The sequence below is a fragment of the Pseudomassariella vexata genome (genome assembly GCF_002105095.1).
Source record: "Pseudomassariella vexata strain CBS 129021 chromosome Unknown BCR38scaffold_14, whole genome shotgun sequence".
Classification (NCBI taxonomy): Eukaryota; Fungi; Ascomycota; class Sordariomycetes; order Amphisphaeriales; family Pseudomassariaceae; genus Pseudomassariella; species Pseudomassariella vexata.
In genome coordinates, this window is record NW_024467969.1 from 679,235 (window position 1) to 699,941 (window position 20,707).

Here is a 20,707-nt window from a genome sequence, read left to right on the forward strand (position 1 = left end):
CGTCCACCAGTGGGGGGGTTGAATCCCCGTCTCACCCACGCGTCATGCCATACCATGCCATGTCACATTATGCATTTCCTCCTCCTCTTGTCGTCATCCCACTTCATGGGTATCTTCTCCATTTGTTCACACCGTCCAAAAGCCAGCAAATCACCAGCACTGAGTGACAGTCAACCAGCCCGTTGGGCCATCGTCGGTGACCTGACTCATGTTCAGGACTTCCCGACCTCGATCGTCAGCACAGAGCAAGATTGTGGGTTGTCGATACGAGTGTCGGATTGTTACCGGCCAATCGAGCCAACACTCGCATATTTGCTCTCAAACTTCTTGACCCCCTTCACGTCCTACGTGATTGGGGTCAAGAAGGCGCTCAACATCAAATCGTCCGCGCTAGGCCGCAAATTGTGGTCAATCTCAAACGTCTGTTTCAGGAACTCAATGGCCTCGGGCGAAGCGTTGTCCGGGATGGTAGGCGACGCCTTGCCACCACCGATCTTGAAGATGGCTTGCAATTGAGAACAGTCGGGGAACGGGTGCGAACCGGTCATCATTTCGACGACCAGGCAACCAAGAGACCAAATATCCGCCTTGCGGGTATAGGATGTCTGTTTCACGACCTCGGGCGCCATCCAGAAGACGGACCCTTGTAGAGACGGGCGGTTCTTGTTGTTATTCGCGCCGGACAGGATGTTGGTCGCCTCGAGCTTTTTGCTAATACCGAAATCAGAGATCTTGATGGTGCCCTTGTTGTCCACCAGGATGTTGGCACCCTTGATATCACGATGAATGATATCCCGGTTGTGCAAGTAGGACAGACCGTTGAGAATTTGGCGCACGAAGCTGCGGACCAGGGGCTCCGGGAGAGCACCATAGGAGTTGAGCATGGTTTGGACCGAGCCACCCGGCACATACTCAAGGAAAATATTGAGATATTCCGTCGATGAACTGCAGCCGAGGTATTGCACAATGTTTGCGTGGCGCAAGTCACGCAGCAAGCTGATCTCCCGCTTGAGTGCTTCAATCATGCTCTTCTTGCGGTGGTCGTTCTGGCTGTTAGAATTGGGTGAAGGCGCCTCAACCTGCTTGACAGCAAGAAGCTCTCCGGTGACAGCGTGCAGTGCGAGGTACACGGAACCAAAGGAACCTTGACCAATTAGGGCACCCTTCATCCACTTATTGTCATCCCACGACTCTCCCGCCAAGAAACTCTGAAGCTCCTCATCTGCATCTTCCCCATCTTCCTCCAAGGCCTGGGTAATCTCTTTCATCGACCCAGAACCCTGCGTACTGCTCTCGTCAAAGTAGCTCAGTCGCGTAGTTCCATCAGGGTCGGTGACGCTAATGCCGGCGCCATCGGATGAACTGTCCGCGAACGAGACGTACGATTTGCGATTGGGTTCAATAGGCGATTCTTCTTGGATACCGTCCAGGATTGTTGACGCAACGGAGTCTCTATATTGGTGCTGGAGCCGACTCGGGTCCCTGGGTCGGAGCTTGCCTGGGTGGCCGCCTGCGCTCAACCAGTTATCGGCGATGGTCGGAATGGGGGGCGCATCTTGGATGCTCGATGCAAAACTCAGGTTACTCGCTACACTCAACCGGCTGTTCACCTTGCTCAGACGTGTCGATCTGCGCATGGATAGCCGTGCCGTTCGATCGATATCTTCCCGCGGATGATCCGGGAAATATGAGGTAAGGTCAGATGTGATGAGCTCGCTAGGAGGCCGTAATCCGCCGAACGGCCTCAAAAGCCCCTTTCTCGCTCTGGGCGATTGTGTTGGTGATTGCCTCATTTCGTTGGAAGCTGGTCGCTCAAGATCCTTTGCGGCATTAATCAAGTTCCTCTCACGGTCCTGATAAGAAATGGGCGATAATGGTTGCTGTAAATCACCGTCCCAGCTCTCACCCATGAGTTTCTGTACCTTCATCTGGCTTCGCTTGTCCTGAACATTTTCAAGGGCTCTTGCGTGATTCTGCTGCGCCTCTTCCATAGCGATGGCAGCGGCTCTTTGCAGCTCGGATTCCCCTGGTTCTCCGGACGGCACTCTCCTCAGAATAAGGCGGTTCCGTTCGGGTCGTTTTTGATCCTTGATGATTCGCCAGAGTTCCGTGTCGCCCAGGCGTCGGCATTGCTGGGGGTCGGGGTCGACACCGGCTAGAACCCAGAAACAGTAGTTGCGGTCGTGGTCCTCCCGTAAGGCGAACTTCCGTAATGTGACCCTCGTGACCTCCTCGCAAGTACTACATCCGGCGATTTTGACGACTTTGGTGACACCACCTGTCGAGATGACACGGATGACATCTTGACCCTGTGGTAACGCAGCCATCAGTGATCCATCCATACTCGATTGGTTCCGCGTATGGGTCATTACCAGACGGCCAGACTGCGACTGCTCCGGAGAGGATCCAGGAAGTCTACCAGCGGAGGAGTTGGGGGTGGCATTACTCATGTAGAGCTGGTTTGGGTATCGTTGCCGGATGGCTCGTAAGTCGGCACTCGGGAGGGGGGAGCTCGGCCGGGAGGACTTGCCGATGTCCATGGCCGAGCTCATACCATAACTTGCCATATCGATTTGTCGGGAGTATCTCTTGTTTTGCGGTGGTGTCGGCATGGCTCGGCTGCCCGAGTGTGGTGGCCTGGGTGAGCCTGTTGACGGCGTATACTGAATGTCGAGCCCACCAAGCGAATCCTAGAGTCGCAACAGATATTTAGAAGCCAATTTCCCTCAAGTTTCGTACTGCTGCTTCACGTCACCCACATGGGACTTGAAAACGACTCACCCTATTTCGCTTCTTCTGGTTAGCGTATGCCTTTGTCCTAAGCTTCTTGATGCCGAGAAACAGGCGTACGCGGTCACCGACCTTGTCGATGCCCATCTCTTTGAGTACCTCCTTGTCCATTTCCAGTAAATTTTCGCCGTTGATGTGGTTCTTGCGAAATAGCTTTTCGTACTCGCCGCACTTGACGCTTCGTAAGTAGTCACAGACGCGGTCCTCGCTCCAGTTCTTAACTGCGTCTGGGCCGTCGACGTCGTCTGAAAATTCCGACTCGGTTGGGCTTCCGAAAGCTTGCCCGGCGGAGGGCGCGATCGGTTGCCTTCTCGTGGGTTGCATATTTGCTGCTGGGGTATTGGAGACTAATGTCGAGCCCGACGAGGCCAGCGAGGCCGGGAATGTTGACTTGGCTAACATGGCCATAGTGTTCCAAGTCTACAATTAAAAGGGCGCGTGTTGTTTGTCAAGGCGACATGAGACAGTTCGGTTGAGGCGTCGAGGCGGGGAAGTCCTTCAAAGATCTCAATTCTTCGTAGCGGCACTCTTGGGGGTTTTGGTGGCAGGGCGGGTTGGCCAGTTTTGGTCTTCGTCTTGTTAGAGTTCAGAGTTGGGATGCCTTCTGCAATTGTTGGGGGACCAAGCGCAAATACGGGAGTTTGCTGTTTGCCTGATAGTCGTGGTTTGGTGGCACTATAAAAGTAGATCGTGCGATAGCGATAGATAGGTAGGGTTACTGCAACGAGAAAATAAGAAAACGAACGATGGCACGATGGTTCCAGTCAGCTTGGCGGGTTTGGGCGCGATATTAGAGTTGGGGATCGCTGTAGGGTCCTTGGTGGTTTCAAATTGGCGTTGGCCGCGTCAACCGAAAGCGGCACAGTATTGTATGGTATGCAGTGGGCAGTTGCCAGTTGGGTTGGGGGATTTCGTCGAATTCTTTCAGAGAACTCACAGCCTTCTCAACTTGTGAAACAACTTTGTCAAGTGTAGCGGTGGGAGAAAGAAGGGAAGATCCCTGAACAGAGTCAAACCTGGCAAATTGCAATGCAACTCGTAGAAATCAGGACGAAAAATGGTTGCATGGGTTGATTAGAAGACTTGGGTGGCCTCCTCCGATTGAGAGAGCGGGTGCAAAATAGGTGAGCAAGAACGTGCCTTTACGCGGCATGCTCGCTGCTTGTTGCTGTTTGGCGCCGAGGCGGGTAAGCAGCAACAGTAACTGTGGGTCTTGCTCCTGCTCTCTTTCCCGTTTGGGGGCAGCTTCAGGCAGGTAAGCAGGAGCAAAGTCCGCCCCCCACCAGTTGCCTCGCTCACAATTGGGAATGTTTGTTAGGGGTTTTCGGGGGGGGGAGGGGGGGAGGCCGCATTTCAAGGGTCTTCCAGGCTGCAAGTGCTCCATTATCCCAGAGCATAATTGAACAGTGACAACGCTGGTTGGCTGCTAACCCCTGTCTGTGTTGAAACTTCGGCAAAGCGGACCAGAGCGCTTCTGCATATCGGTCTGCATCGGTGTCGCGACACAAGAATCCTTGTACCATTCAGCCAGTCAATTGACCTTCGCATTGTATCGCCGTCAGGGATTACGATAGGGCCTGTCTACCGGAAGCGGCATACCAATGGATGATCGTGCTGGTCGATATTACGACATGTGTATACCGACTTGTCGCCCTTGGTGAAATGAGCCTATAAGGCATAGAAACAGCAAAGAACTTCGGTCCAGCACTGTGCACAAGCTGCAAACAAAATGAGACGGGATGATAAACAATGCCCATCGTGTTTCCTGTTGCATCATCTTCAATGCACCAGGGCACCCCTTGTCTGCCCTTGTGGAGAGATCTCTCGAGCAGCTACCGCTGGCCTCCATCGCAGCAATGACGACCAATTGCTCGGGTCTGAGAAGAGGGTCTCACGTTAGGTTCTTGTATCGCACATTAAGCCAGCCCGTCTCCGTAACGCCGTATCGAGGCTGGTATCGGAGTGAGAATCTCAATTACGGTCTTGGGATTTGGGGTGAAGGAGCTGGGCGGTTTAACATAAGATTTCCAGGGGCAGTCAGTCCACGGCTCGTAATGATAGCTGATGAGCGGCCGATAGGTTTGTATTTTTAGTAGAGCCTCCTTCCTTCCATCACCTCGCCAAACCACCCAGACCATGAGAGACGCGGGGGATAGACTCAAGAAATCGTCCGTCATCTATCTCACTCACGCCCTGGCAAATCAACGGCAGACAACAGGGTTTGGTAGAACCTCAAATTGATTGGGCATCGCAACAGCTCTGTTGTGTGCAAAGCCAATCATAGAAGCCCAAGTCAAGCTGTCGGAAGAGGCGATGGAGCCTCCAGGTGGACCATAATTTTGACCGGGGGCGGACACCATTTGCAACTTGAAACTCGCCGTGTTTCGTTTGGAGCAACTGAGATCAGTCACGACAAGGCGCCACGCGGTCAACTCCAACAACTCCAACAACTCCAATAACTCCAATAACTCCAATAACTCCAAAAAAAAATCTAGACTTCATCGCGTGGTCAAGTGTCAAGTTGGGTGTTTTGTTGATATTGCTGGTGAGGACATTGCGAATAGTTGTTACAAGAGCAGTTCAGACGAGCACCTTTGCGAGCCAAGCAAACTCGACTTCACCGGCCGGTGCTGTCTTACGCGATGTTGTCCTATTATACTTTTTCAGAATTTGGATAAAACTTGAAAGAGCCGTCCTGTCGGTGTCGACTGTCAAAGTCAATTACAAGTACCGAGTCATGAATTATTTTGACCGCTCTCCCAAGACTTTGGGCTCGAGCTTATCGTTTGTTGGTCGAGTTGAACATCATTGGCGTGATATCACGACTTCATTCGAGCGAGCTGTTGAGGGAATCAGGATGCCGCGCCCAAGGTCAATATACCGCGGTCACATCGTCCCTGCCACCTGCGTCTTGAGAGCTGTAAATAAAAGTACCCTCACGATCAGCCCAAGGCGTTGCTTGTACAACAAGGCAGTACACAGTTCATTTAGGCTGCATACACGGAAAGAAAATCTGCGGGGTCCTACATGGCCTTTCCGATGCGTGATAATGAACACCTGGAGAACAAAGACATCATTCAAATACATCGCATACGGAATTCCCCGGGAATATGCTGCGGCTCATAGCATACTCGAACTCTTCATATTTATTTCTTGACGAATATCAAGCATCAAGCCATTCTGCATCGGTTGCCGTTTTCAGAAGGATGCCGAACGCGGATCAGTCCATCCAACACGAACGCGCCCAATCCAATAGCACATTTCAACGCCGAGTATGCAATCTCTGCTGGCAGCAGCGCCAACAAACAAGCTTGAAACCAGTTGGTCAACAAGAAGCTGAAAGGCATTCCTCTGCTTCGAAACAAGCCCGCAGTCCTAGCTCCCTCACGTGGCATTGTGGCACTCGGGCGCGATCAAAGAAACTCGATGCCAGCATGCAGGTGAGCCAACAGAGTAAAGGTGGGGAAGGCTTCCTGGTACATTTGCCAACATCAACAACTAGGGTGGCTGCAAGCTTACGTCCTGCATTTACGGTGAATCTCCTTGGGTGATTAGTTGGTCACTCACTGGTCAAAACAGCTAGATCTCGCTAACGCTTGACGTCAATCAGCTGGCAAAGTTTAGAGTATTGAGCTGAAGAAAATCAACACACCAACTTGTGCGGTGTGAACGTCACCATTCTCGATATGCCCTTTGTCCTGACCGATGTGTGGGCCCCAAGTGTGGGAATCTGTGTAATTACGATCTGCACTGAACAATAACCACAGGGATGAAACCCCAAGAGATGATCAGAATTGATATATCGCTAATAAGTTGTAATCCCACCTGAATGAATCGCATTGCGATTTTGGGCCTAATAATTCCGTACCTACATGCCTGACGTACGAAGTGCCAGCTGCCATCCAAACCATGACGTCATAACATTCTCAGATGAGTTGAGTCTGTCTATTATTTGACCCAACCAGGTTCCCAGGTGAGGTCTTCGAGTATTCGAAACCCGAATAGAATTTGGCGAGCTCAAGCCGTCTTGCTGTCCAATTTGGCAAGTCCGCTCCTACCTACTTAAATATGCAGGCCATCGACAGAGCAGCTCTATGACGGCAAACCTACGTGTGACGCCTCCACTGCAAGAACGAGATCTTCGTGTTCGGGCACCCCGAAACGCTCATTGGACCACCCGCCTCGGAACGGACTGCGTTGCGAGTTGCTTCCGCCATCATCTCATTGGGTAGATTCTGGTGGAAAACCGGTTCGTTAACATCATCGCCTATCCAAAAAAAACCAACAACCAAACTCCAGGCCAGCCTGACGGGCATTGGGGCAGAAATTGGCACGTTGGAGAAAACCGGCCCAGCTCGACTAGCGGCAACCGACTGGAATCCGGTGTTTGTGACTAAACTCGCTCTACAAGATAGCTTATCTCGACTTCACTTCGGTTCATATCTATCTCGGTTTTGCATGTGAACTTATCACGGCTTCTAAAGGTATCATCTAAGACCCACAAGCATCCCGTTGTCCCTTCGAGTCGAGAACCAGCCTCACGACAGCGTTCCACCAAATCGAGGCATCAGTCACTTTCCGCCAGGTTCCGTCCGACTCGTCGAATGTTGGTGATAAGGCGCATTTGAAACCCCGGCTTGCAGTCCGACTGGATTTGTGTTATGGGATCGTTGCGGTAACCGGCCTCGGCCACTTGAACACGGATTCGGTGAGATTCAAGACCATATTCTCTCACTGAGGGATCGACATGGAGCCCCAAAATGCGGCTCAGCAAATTCTCCCCAAATCATCGCGGAGGCTGTCCTTCTCACCGATCAGGTCGCCGATAAAAGCGCTCAGGAGCTTGAGCATTGGATCACAGTTGTCGATTGCGCAAAATGTCGACACGATTCGGCCAGATCTGGAGAAGAGAAGATCGACTTTGTGCAAGAGTCAACCCTCTGATAATATCAAAGAGCTTGCGCGGCACCCCTCCAAATCGTCTTCCGAGGCTTACACGGAAAACATGTCGACAAGGCCAACTACCCCTGGTACGGGGAGCCAAGGTACGAGCATCGCAGAGGATTATGTCGGTGTCATCAAGGCGGGTCCACTCCAACCGGATGCTCCCATCCTCAAGTCGAAGAAAGGGTACCTTGTCTTGACCCCTGTAGCTCTCATGAAATTCAAGAACAAGTCTGTGGCATCGGAACAATTTCCTCAGCTATCTATTCCCCGGAGCGCCACCGAGGCCTTGTCATCGACTACCGAATCTATCGGGTCGGTCAAAGACCTCGGCATAGGTGCCGATGTTATCGTCCCGCTGGACAAAATCGTCGCCGTGCACAAGGACGAAGGCATCAAACCATCTTTCGGCATCGAAGTTTGGTGGAGAGACCCCATGGTAGAACCTTCGTTTGGGATGTTCGAGGTCTACTTCGGTTTGCCCGAAGACCGAGATGACTGGTTGAAGCAAACTCAAGCTGCACTTAGACAACGGACCCGGGCCCTCGCAGAAGAGCGGATTCCGACCCGCGTCGAATCAGACCTGAATCTCATTCACGAGATCAGAAACCCTCAGCAGAAGGGGACTCGTCTGGACATTTTCCCCATGATCCCGAGGCGGCCATATACACGGCAACGGTACAGTTCAGTGGGGGCTAGGAAAGGATGGAGGGACGGCTCAGCGTTCTACCTAGCTTTCAGCAAAAATACCTGTATGGTGGCCCAGTTCACCACGTCTCCAAGTGGCCAACGCGTAAACCCTAATATTGTCCAGTTTGGCCTGGTCACACTATCGAAAGTAAATGGCAGTTTGAACGACCAGAGATTTGACCTCTTATTCCGGTCTGTTCCCTGAAAGTCATATCCTCAAAACCCAACTGACAACCATAGGCTTCCTCTGGATAAGCCGAAAAAGCTCGAGCTTTCAAGCAAACACCACCGTAGTATCATATCAAGACTCTTCAAGGCCGATACCTTCTTGAAGCCGGCCTGGCCGCTCTGGACGCGCCGAGAAGTCTTCTTCATCGATGGCGAATCACAACAAATCCATCTCCCTGCGGGCGAGGACTATGGGGGCTTCAAGAGAACCCTAGAGGCATTCCTTCAGGGCTATAATTGCGCGTGTGTGAATTGGAAAGTGAACTGGAAAGGGGTCAAGTACCCACCAGAGTTCCGCCTTTTACCTCCTACGACAGCAAAATACACGGCACATCAATTCCTAGCGGTATTTCGTGCGCTTCGGTTCAACGACTACTTTAAGTCACTATCCTTCCGGGATGTAGATTTCTCGCCCCTTGCTGGAAAATACGATAACTCGGAACGGCTTGAGCCAACCGCATGGCTCTCTCGGACGGGTAAGTTGTGTTAATATTGCGGTGTATTATCGTACTGAGACTTCTGTAGGCAAGCGCAGTCTAACTCGGGATGAGTTTGAATTTGTGGAAAAATCATCGGTCTTGTTCCAGGAGATCGCATCTTTGATGCTTGGATCCGAGTCAGTGAAGCATCTTGATCTTGGTGGCGTATTAAGTACAGTTTCCGCTCACACAACACCATCTGGTGGTTCATCTCTTGGGCACCAAGGATGCGAGATTGTACCGCCTATTGTCCTTCTCTTAAGATCATTGCAGTCTCGGTGTCGATCGATCGTTTTAAGCAGGAACACGCTGAGCACCAAGGACGTATCCTCCGTCAGTCGGACTCTGCAGAACCTTCCTGGGACCATGAAATGCCTCGGATTTTCCCGCTGTCGCCTTGATGAGGCGGCGCTTGTTTCATTGTGGGCTGGCATCCACGAGCAGCGGTCTAATCTCGAGGTTCTAGAGCTAGGCGATAATGCGGGTCTCCTCGATGCTGCCACGGTCGCGCAAACGTTACGACAAGCCACCAAGCTTCGAAGGTTAGACCTTTCACACGCCCTGAAGGGAATTTTGGACGGGCCTCTGTTTCGGCCGTGGACCAACTCTCCATATATAGATGCATGGCGATTGGAGGAGATCAATCTCTCTGGGTGGAAGGTGAGACCAAAAGTCGCATCCAGATATAGGTAGAGCGTGCTAACAGTTTTGATAAGGTCAACTTTGACACTATTTCTGGATTGCTGAGATATATGGAACTTGATGAGTCGAAATGCCTCCACCAGCTGGTCCTGAACAACTGCGGCATATCTGGAGAAGTTGCAACGGCCATATTCTGCAGACTAGGTATGGGCCGAGATATGCATCTGCATCTTAATGGGAACCACTTAGAAGAAGGCTCCATCGACTGGATCGACCTCATTCACGGTAACGAGGCGCCGAGGATGCTTCACCTCGACATGATACAGTTCAAGCACGAATCAAGTTTCAATCAGCTTTTGACAGCACTTACATACAACACAACCATTGAGTTCCTCAGCATGGTTGGCACAGGACCACCTGCTAGTGCTAGCTCCAAGACTTCCCAGCTATTATCCAAGTTCTTCGAGAACAACTCGACATTGCAGTTCCTCGATTTGTCTGGATACAGTGGTAAGCTCGAAGAGAGCCACATAGGCTGGGGTCTCGCCGGGGCGCTGGGCGGATTGAAACGCAACCACTCTCTACGCCAACTCCGGATCCGCAACCAAGACATTGGCACTGCCAAGGACGTGACCGAACTCTGTCGCGTGATTGCAGGCAACCAAGAACTGGCTATGTTCGACATACAAAATAACAATTTCAACCACCACCAATTCGCCAAGCTTGTCCACGCACTCGAATTCAACCACCGGTTGATCTCCTTCCCCATCTCTCAAGCTGACCGCGACTACGCCTTGGACGACGAAAGACGGATCTTTAGGAAGAACTCGAAGCATTCCAAAGGGTCATTATCAAAAGCCGAAGAAGTCCGCGTAAATGGCTTGCTGGAGTGGCTCAGGGGTCACTGGGAGTCAGAGGCCAACAAGGCAACCGACTTCTTAACTAGAAATAAGGACGACCCCGCCAACCGCCCGCTGGAGCTCGACGCCGAGTGCCTTGAAGCTTGGGAAGACGACAGTCTCCCCTCGTGGATAGTCGCGAAGCCCAGTGCTCGCGACATGATGAGGGAGACGGATAGTCTGTACTCGCGGGACTCGAGGGCGGAGACTTTAAGGCCCAACTCGGTCAGCAGCGTGCCTGCGGGTCCGACCACGGGACCTGTCAATGCGGGTGCGCGGCGGACTTATGGCGGTGCTGAAGCGGCTGTCATGCAGACTTCCATTATTGAGGAGGAAGGGACGATGACTATGTCGGCTTATAGTGTTTCCCATGTGGATAGGACCCCGGTGGATGGGGGGGAGTTTGATAGACGGGGAGAAGATGGCGTCGTCGGTAGAGTTTCCGAAGATGATGGATAACTTGAAGAAGAAGGGAAATGGTAAAATCCTTGGAGAGGTGAGAGGAAACCGGTGGCCCCGGTTGATCACTGGTAAATCATCGACCGTCATATCTACAACAAAACGTGAACGAAAACTCGGTTGAGACGCCATTTAGTCTGAGGGGGAACGTATCTTTGGAAGGGTCGAAATGCACGGTGCGCTTTGTCGTGTAGACATCTTCGACCATGTCTGCATCTTGCGGGCAATTGTTGGAAACTTGATTTGGGCATAGACGAGGCCAGGCGTTCGTTCGGTAATCAGGCTGTTGCTTTGTCGGAGATACCATATACCTATACCCCCACCCCCCTTTCAGCAACACTTGGGGATTGGCGTTCAGTATACGAGGCGTCAGATACAAGATAGTCTAATTAGTATCGTAAGCATAATACAAGCATTGGGTTTTATTTGTATGTTTGGTTCTCGGATAAGTTGTGTCGCTGAAAGTTGCCAGTTGATGTACGTCAGGACCACTAGACTTCTAGATGTGAGGAACGCCTGGCATCCTCGCGGGCAACCTGGGAAAGGACTGCTTCTGTAGCCGCGCAGAGAATATGCAAGGAATACAGTGCGGGAAATACTCAATTTGCTTTCAAAAACCCTCGTCTTTGCCGCTACTTCGGCAAAGGAGATGATGCTGCCGTACAGGGGTACTAGATCCTGCATTTCGGTCAGATCGATTGACGATAACACATTATCGACCGTTGGAGAGTATAGCGACTAGATTTTAAGCTTGGTGCTAAATAGGTTGCTGGTTTGGACGACAATTTGGATTAGTTGTTCATTGGCTCCGGCTGACAAGGTATCGTCGTCTGTCAAATAGAGGGTCAGATACGCAAACGGTAGAAGATGTCGAACGACTGAGCCGGCTCGTTTTTATATTTCTACGCGAGAATCACAGATAGAGAGAGCAGGGACGCCTTTGATGCGTTCTAATACAACGCGACATGCCGTGATTTCTCCGTCGCGTTGTGACAATTAGTATCAACTTCTGTATTCGACTGACTTGACTAGCGGTGATGCCTCCTTCTCCTGTTCAGTTTGCCATCATTTCTTGTACCTTGACAACTGTATTAACTAGCTTAGAAGCGGCGCAATATGTCCGAAGATCTTGAAGTCAGCTTAATCAGAAACTTGATACCGATGTTGAACATAGTTGGTTGTAGATATGTGGTCATGTGGGGACGATATAGCTCAAAGTGCAATATTTTCTGATAAGGCCGACCTACACCGGGCGCCATTTGGTCAATAAAATGCGCATTCACCATCATGGGGGCGCAGTGTCTAAACACATCGCGTCTTTGGGGGAAAGCTGTATACAGCTCGGCTTTTGACTACCACGCCTCCATCATGATCAAGCAAGAGGTGATGCTTGTTCGATATTACAGCTCCTTTTGGAGCGTCGATGTATTGCATGGAGCGCACTCACAGATGCGTGCAACCGAGTCGAGAAGATCCTAGAGGAGCAATCAGTGAAGAGTAAATTTGGTCGTTTACAGCCACCTCGAGTAAGTGGCCCTGCCAGGACCGAGTTACTTGAGCTACTAGAGCTATATGGCAAATGTTTAGGTTCACTCTGAGAGGCATGAAAAAAGCCCTTGAGACTCGTTGTACTCAGTATCAATCTTGAAGAGAAAAGTAAGGAATTTTACTGCCTTTAGTGGCAGTGAGATATGTTAACGCTGACGACATGGTCGCATGCGCATTCTGGAGACCCCGAGAGCGACGGCCTCTGAGTGTCATGTCATTTGCCAATTGAGGCGACGAGGCAGCACTTCGATTCTCAATCTTCATAGCTGTGCTATCAATGTGAGCCGTACCCTTCTTACGTTGGGCGATATGAAAGTCTGGGATACGCCAGGTCCTGTCTTTCCTATCACGATTACGTGGATCACAGGCGGGAACACAGATACCTGAATCTTCCACGATGTGTTGTCACTTTTGCTCCTACAACAGAAACTAGACCAATCGATCGTGCTCTGTGTAACCAACAATGCAGTTCACGCATGATCTGTCGTGCATCTGCAATGGATCGGCTTCAACGATGCTAGGAAGATACAGCGGCGTGCGCTACGATTGCCAAGCAGGCTAGAGAATGATTACTTCATCTGGGAGTAATAATCGGGTAAATCAATGGTGTCAGTACTATTGCAATACCGCAAGTGTCGCAATAACCACTCGCCCTTATTCCCTGTATGAAACTGCTCGACATATACTGCATGGCAACAGCCACTGATCGTGCATCAGCTAAAACGAGGCTGTTGACCAAACAGGCAAAGCCCAGGAGGATGCCCATTTTACAAGCTCTGGATGAAGCTCTTGCCCTATGTGACAGCGGAGGGGCCCAAAACGTGGCTACAACAACGCCACTGGCTGTCCAGGGCGCGCGTCGAGTAGGAAACTATACATGCTAGTGGCACATGTGTCAGTCAAATCGCCCTCGCCAGCCTCAACTCCGCGCACCCGTGGTTGGCGATGGAAGTTCCAAAGAAGACGGAGTCAACATACCAAATCAACATCACATGGCGTGATCTAACCCCAGGGTCTTTTGATAACCGTCAAAATGTCAAGAGATATACCACACAGCCCGTACGATCCTGGTGAAGACATACGTGAAAGTTTCAGTAAATATGGCGGTGAAATGCTAGCATCGATACGATGACTGATTTCAAGCATCCTGTCCGATCAAATAATAGTAGGTCTTCCCGGTAGCTGAGATAAAATCTTGCAACAGTGAGACCCGAAAAAGGGGAAGCATCCCTGGCGACCCGGAAAGCTCAGATGTTCCCGAAGTCACGGAGCTAACGTTGACGATATAGCATATGGCATTTTCCACTCTCGGTTCCTGCTTCAAGCCGCCGTGGCCAGGTGTCTGGTGATGGGCAATGCTGAGGTTGATAGCCAGCCCGTAGACTGAACATACAACTGGCGTCGTGAATGAGTGCCGCAAGCCAAATACTTTGCGTTCATTGGGGTCCGTTGAGTCTGAGAGTTAATACGCTCAACGTGGTTACATCAAACTCATGGGAAGTCCGAGGGTAATTCCGCAAGCGCAAGGTTGTGTTCGATGTTGTGTCAAGGGCACGGCTGTGCCGACAAGCGACGAGTGCCCTTCGGGACTGCCGAGTTGGCGACACAAACCACTGCCGACATTTAGACTCCATGGCTTCACACGAGAAGAGAGGCTAGAAGCGGTGTACTCATCTGGCCATCATTTATTTGCCTCAGTGGGTGGTCTAGAAAGCCGATGATTGCTTTGTTGATATTGGATATGGTTAACCGTCCCGCGCGTCCATAACATCACGAACCCAGGAGCGTGAAAGTGACGACGGGAAGCCAGTCAAGAATGCAGCTTTTAGAGCTGTTGACTGTTTAGAGGCATAGGAAATATCCTCTAATGGGTAGGAGGAGCAGAAACTGAGAAGAGCGGACAGATAGAAACCGTACTCCGTCGAGGCTAAGCGTCCTCGCTGTTGGGATCTGCGCACTTCGTATACGCAGACTTCGGGCATCTACAAACTGTGATTCATGCACACCCATCCATCATCTGCTAAGTCGAGACTGCTGAGAAAGTGGGACAGCAACAATAAATTATCGCAATGTGCGGCGTTTTCCAGCCGCCCCTATCAACAGTGCCAAACCCGCTCACTGGATCCTGGACTGATGCTCCACCAAACATAGTCAGAGCCAGCCGTTGGCTCAGGAGCATATGACCTTGACGATGATGGAAGTTACGCAACCGCTTTTGTAAAAGCGAAAGCCGCTCCTGCAAAAAGATAAGATACCAACTCGAGGAGCCAGCCGACTTGTCCTGTGTGCGACTGCCTCCCGCACACCCGACCTACCTGCCCTACCCCGGTTGCGGATCATGCAGGGCCTTCAAGAATCTCTCGGCTGAACACGGCGGATATTTGCATACGTACGAGTGTGACATGCATTGCAGGTTACCCATTTTATCCCGATTGTTTTGTTTCTACTGCAGGACGAGAAAAATGCAGGGAAGCCCCGTGTGTGTCCCCCATCCTCTGGCGCTGTGGGACGCGAGATATGGAGATAGAGGGTCGCTCGTAAAAAATGTCGAAATTGAGCCGGTTGCGTCTCGGACGGCGATGATGAGAATGATGGGCTTCGCTATCCAACCTATCCAGTCCTAGATCGATATTCGTAGACAATCAAGATCGCGGCCGTTGCTTCCAACAAAACCTGCGTCGTCAATGCCGTCCTAACCGCGGCCTTCGCTTGCTGGAATGTTGGCTCTACTGCCCGTTTGAGCAGGTGTTCCAAACTGACCATTCCTGAAAAGGCACCCCCGAACCCTGCGACGTCCCGAACAGGTGGTGCGTGGCGCACTGGTGCGTTGGAGGTTCGATGTTCGATGTTACATTGTCATTGTCACTGTCAATCACCTTGCTATTCAAATGCGGGTGCTTGATGAGACCCCTGGCGGTAGCTCCCGCACATGAATGACGCCAATACCGGCTCTAATGGCATTGTAGGACGAAAAAGCACTATCAGGTCAAGAGGAGTAATCGCATGTCGTGTAAGGAACCCTGGTGATCATAAGTGGCCGAGTTGGACAATGCGCTGGCCCTACGACAGATTCACAAGATCTCTCTCCAGGGCTGTTCAGGGAGCAAACGCGTGGCAAGTGCCGGGTTGTGAGCCCAAGAAGCTTCCTTTTCTCCACAACAGCCGACGGTCCAGGTTAGGATCAAGGGGGAAATTGAATGACAGCGCCGCAGCGAAGCAAACAGTTTCCAGGTGATTAAAGACTGGATACCGGGTTTCAGGCTAGAGGCTCATTCACCTCAGGTTGATGATGGTGAGAGCCACGGCCGAGCATTGGTTGAATTGGGGCATTTGCGATTCTGCGCTAAATGGTTCGATTTGCTGCCAGTTCGAACTCTCTCGAACTGGCAACAACCTTAGGACGGCGAACTTAGTGGCTGGCCAGCCAAGTCAAGATGGTTAGAGTTGGTGGCAAATCTGAAATGCGGCCTGATGTCGGCGGTAGATGAAATTCAAGCGCTGCAGTCTGAACACAGTAAAGACAGATGCCATATCTAGAATGGCAGACTAGCCACCAGGCCCGACGTACCTGGACGACGAGGCCGGCCGTATTGGAAGTCTGGTGAAGGCTGAACTAAACTGTGCATTCGCTCTAGCCGGTCCAACGGCAGACGAGCAACTCACCCTTCAGCTGCTGAGAAGGCTGCTGCAAGCCACCGGTCACCAAATGGGGTTCGCGCCGACGGGCGAAGTGGTCGACGATTGGATGTTGATTCCCGACGCCGTCGAAATCGGACGAGGTCGACGAGATGGGCAAAAGGCAACACCGAGTCATGCCGTTGCATCAAGACAAGTTCACAAGCACACACCCTTCGAAGTGGCTTCTTTACGGGTGACGAATTTGTGACGGGGAAATGACTACATCGGGCCCGCCATGAACATCGGGGGTAACAATCCTGGAATCCCTTGAAATCGAGGACCTCCAAGGCTCCAGGTTACTACAGGTTACTAGGGCACGAGGGGCCGTGAATCGCTCCTGGCTCGGGTTTAAAATCAAGACCTCGTCCGAAGTCTGAGACAGGCACGCCCCGCAAGACAAAGGACCGAATCTGCAGCTCTGATTGGACAGCGTGACCCAGCAGCGAACCACTTGCAGCTTCCAATTTTTAGCATGAACGCGGTTGCTGGTTAGCGGCAACTTGTGACACCTGACAATTCCGATCGCGACTGATTTCGTCACTTTGTCGGGCGTTGTTATCTCGAGCTAATGCGGCTCGGTATTTGCATGGTGCTGCAACTGGACTCCCCAATCCCCCGATTCTAATTCCAGATTCAGGTTTCAGAGCCAAAATGGGGTTACGACTGTCCAGTAACACGCGCATGGGTTTGGCGCACATGTTCCCGTTGTATCATCCCTCGTTGGTCATCTAGCTAATCCCGCCATGGCTCAGGTGCGTTGCTGCAAACCCCATGACGGCGATCATATCTTTCAGAGCACGTCGGCGCGAATCAAATCATTTCTCTTTTCTCGTCTCGGTTTTCGTCCATGATCGTCAACCTCAGCGTCCTGCTGTCGTCATTCCTTTTCATCCTGCGATATGATCAGTGGTCATTAACGGGTCCTTCCCCGACTGCACTGCCATCGTCAATCTCACATCAGACGGTTTCAACCCTCATGGTGGTGGCCCTGAAATATATCTCTTTATGCTTACCTGGAGGCAATCTCGTCTATCTCCACTGCCTGTCCCGAATCTTGTTCCCTGCCGGCCGCCTGTATATCGCGCGACAAAACCTTACCCAACACAGCTTCAAGTGCGGTGCATGGTCAAACACGGTCCACATCAATATTGAGGTTCTCGAAGTTAATCAACTTCCCACGCCGTCCTAAGCCTCGGAGATACTGGGGGTGCGTCGAACTAGCCAATCCTGCCGCTTCCTGTCGCCCCAACCCAATATTCCAGTGGCTTGCAGAAGCTGAGCTTGCCACACGCCATTGGGCCTTAGCGTTCTGCTGACACGAAACTCCAGCCCACTTAAAAATAGGCCGTCGTCAGGTCCCTGGCTTTGTAAAAGCCAAAGGTCCCCTGGTGCCAACGACTTCGCGACAAATCCGCCTTACACAATCCGGCTCGACTCTTCTTCCTTACCATATGCCCAACTGTTAGATCCTGCAGACATTCTGGGATTTTGGTGCAGCACCACCACGTTGTCGGATTTGAAAGGAGGAGGCTACCCCCACTGCATGCGCTGCCATCTCTAAGCGCCGGCCACTCATCGATCTCACTTACACCTTGGCCCACCATCACCGGCGCTTCGAGCATCACCAGTTCGACTCCCATTGGCCACTTCGGTATTCCTTCAATTACACTCATAGCAACATTCAGAGAAATCATTGAGTTTTGCGTCTATCGAAACATGTCGTCAAGCTAGGGGCCGTTTCAGTCACTTCTATCTACAGCTCGAGGAAACCAACAGCGCGGCTACTCAAATGAGGCCGACGTCTACACGGCGCCATATATTCTCAACAGTCTTCCGAGATGGACGTGACTTGGTCTCAGAAGTTCGCCATGGACCCGACAACAACACTCTTTACGTTCCTGCTGTGAGTTTCATAAACTTTTAATTTGAAGCCTGGTGCTTTGTTTCGTTCGTTCTCCGCTTGGCTTATACCACCCGAAACCCTCATCTTAATATTCCTTATTATACGTCTTTCCTTTTTTCCAGCTTTCCTTCATCCACTTCGCCCATCCCGAGGCTCTCAGCTGCAAACCTGAGCAGGCTGGGCTTGCTTTTATTTCCCCATTGGGAAAGCGCCTCTCACCTCCAATTGCCTGCTGGCAAGGGAGCCACGCCAAAGGTCAGATTCCGCCCGCCCAACCCATGGTTCGAGAATGGCATGGCCAGTCCTGGCCTGCCACGGCTGTCCGCCAGTATCAGCTTTGGGATATCTGCTTTGCCATTGGCTCTTATCGCACGCGGATTTTCCCCTGCTCAAGTGTGCGTGGAAGCCATCAGAGCCAGCGCCCTGGTTGTGCCCCCTGCCTGTCTCACTTATATATCGTCATGTCATGATTTCAAACCACCAATATGATAGCCGCTCGGGAACATATGGCGTCGTCATTTTGATTTGATATCTGATTAGCCAGCTTAACGATTCATTCATTATATACTGGCACTTACCCTCTGCGCATGACTCGACTGGCTATTGATACTGACCTATCTTCAGTCATACGCACCCGAACATCCAATCTGTCCAACTGATCGGGTCTTGGGACAACTTCTCAAAGTGTCACAAAATGGAACGTGATAGTCGGAGAGACCGGGGTCAATGGCGAGGCTGTCACACTTTTCGGGATATTGTCTGTGATGGCGATGAAGTAGGCAATAAACGCAATGGCGGATTAAAAATGGGATCAACATATTATTATTATGTAAGTCCTTCTCATCGCCGCCTCTACAGACTCTCTCCCTAAACGCCAATCCAGTATGAAGTAGATGGCTCTACGGAAACATACGACCCAAGCAAACCCACGACGAATACTTGTCCCTACCTTCCTGGACAAACTGTCAACACACTCGAGGTTCCTGTGGAACAGGCATTGCGCATGAGGAGTGCTTCGATGAACTCTTTGCGTGCTGCTGACTTCAAGACGATGGACCCTAGTGACAAGTTCATCACCCCGAGGCCGGCCCCTCCCATCCCCGAGAGAATTAGCCCACGGGTTGGAACCTCTCCCGCCCCTGCCGTATCGTTCATCCACAAACGGTCAGCACGCTCCATCTCGCCTACGTGGACAGGTGCGGCGCGAAGATTTCTTGGATTAAAGCCGTCGACCCGTGGTGGCGACCGCACCAAGACTCCCGAGGTCGACGATGTCGAAGAGACTCGCTCGATCGCTTCAAGCTACACACGGGAGGGGCCGCGGTCAGTTAGCTCGATTCGCTCTGTTGCGAACATCAGACTGGAAGGAACACGGAGCACCACACCATCTGACGGCGTTCGCTCCCGGGACATATCGCCAGAATCACTTAGGAGGTTTCTCTCTGGTGGCGCACCCGTCACACCGCCTGCTATTGAGCAAGCCCCGCAACTTTCCATTCCCGAGGAGATTGTCGAAGAGAACGAGGACGACGATAACTTCGCCACTTCGGCAGTATCAGAGAGCGTACCTTTCACCACACTTTCTCCCCCACCCTTCCAACGTACTTTCTCCTCGCCTTCAATTACTCACTCCAAGAACGAATCGTCGGTCACCATTGTCCCGGAAAGAAGATCAACTAGGGACGCGACCACCCCCCCTGAAGCTATCGGCGTGCATGAATCCAGCTTCAGGGCAGATTTTCCATCAAGACAGCTCTCGTTTTCAGCTAGATCGTCGAGTCAGACATCCCCGACATCTGCAGTATCGACCGACTCTCATGGCCTCAGCAACTTCTCATTCTTCGACGAGTCCAACGATGACGACGAGGATTTCCTGTCTTCCAACGATGATGAAGACTTCTCCCAATTCAGATTTAGCAGCGGACGTGAGGGCAAAGGGGATATTCATCAACCATTTACAGGCTACAGCTTGCCGCAGCCCACACTCGAGGGCCAAAAGCGTCCCTTTGCAGGACAGCAGCCAATCGGCAACGCCCTCGGACCACCTGCGCTGATAGCCAGGGGTGAGCCTGTCGACAACACACGCTTGCTTAGGCTCTCCGGCATCGACACGGGGTTCGAGGACCTGATGAGCGAGATCGGCTGGATGGCTGGTGTTATCCAGCCCAGGGATCTATGAAACAACCAGCTTTACAATGCTTGGTTTCGAAGATGTTCTTCATTTTGAACGAATGATCCAAATTTCTTTGTCTGTCATATAGAGGAGGGAAAATCATAGAATGTCGCGCTATCTTGTGCGCAACGGGGACACGGCGTTAATTGGTGTGCTTCGTACATATCTAAGAGGCGTACTTTGGCGCTGAGGTTAGGATGTCTTTGGGAAGAATACCTTATACCCTTGCTTTTTTTCCCCCGATGGCATGGCTTGGGACCTGCTATGAGAGGCA

At 51.6% G+C, this 20,707-nt stretch overlaps 3 protein-coding genes across 3 annotated transcripts; 2 read left to right on the forward strand and 1 right to left on the reverse strand.

Annotated features, from left to right (window-relative positions):
* Positions 1–344: 344 nt before the first annotated feature.
* Positions 345–3,198, reverse strand: BCR38DRAFT_412939 (uncharacterized protein; the record flags this gene model as incomplete). Its single annotated transcript, XM_040858763.1, has 2 exons — positions 345–2,690; positions 2,782–3,198. 2 exons carry the CDS (start codon positions 3,196–3,198, stop codon positions 345–347), a joined length of 2,763 nt encoding a protein of 920 aa, XP_040711930.1.
* A 4,597-nt stretch (positions 3,199–7,795) lies between these two features.
* Positions 7,796–11,131, forward strand: BCR38DRAFT_412940 (uncharacterized protein; the record flags this gene model as incomplete). Its single annotated transcript, XM_040858764.1, has 4 exons — positions 7,796–8,616; positions 8,665–9,128; positions 9,178–9,791; positions 9,848–11,131. The coding sequence occupies 4 exons, from the start codon at positions 7,796–7,798 to the stop codon at positions 11,129–11,131; spliced, it is 3,183 nt and encodes a 1,060-aa protein (XP_040711931.1).
* A 7,757-nt stretch (positions 11,132–18,888) lies between these two features.
* On the forward strand, positions 18,889–19,887 carry BCR38DRAFT_305751 (uncharacterized protein; the record flags this gene model as incomplete). Its single annotated transcript, XM_040854613.1, has 2 exons — positions 18,889–19,089; positions 19,144–19,887. Coding segments are annotated over 2 exons (945 nt in total), but the record flags the coding sequence as incomplete, so codon positions are not given.
* Positions 19,888–20,707: the final 820 nt, after the last annotated feature.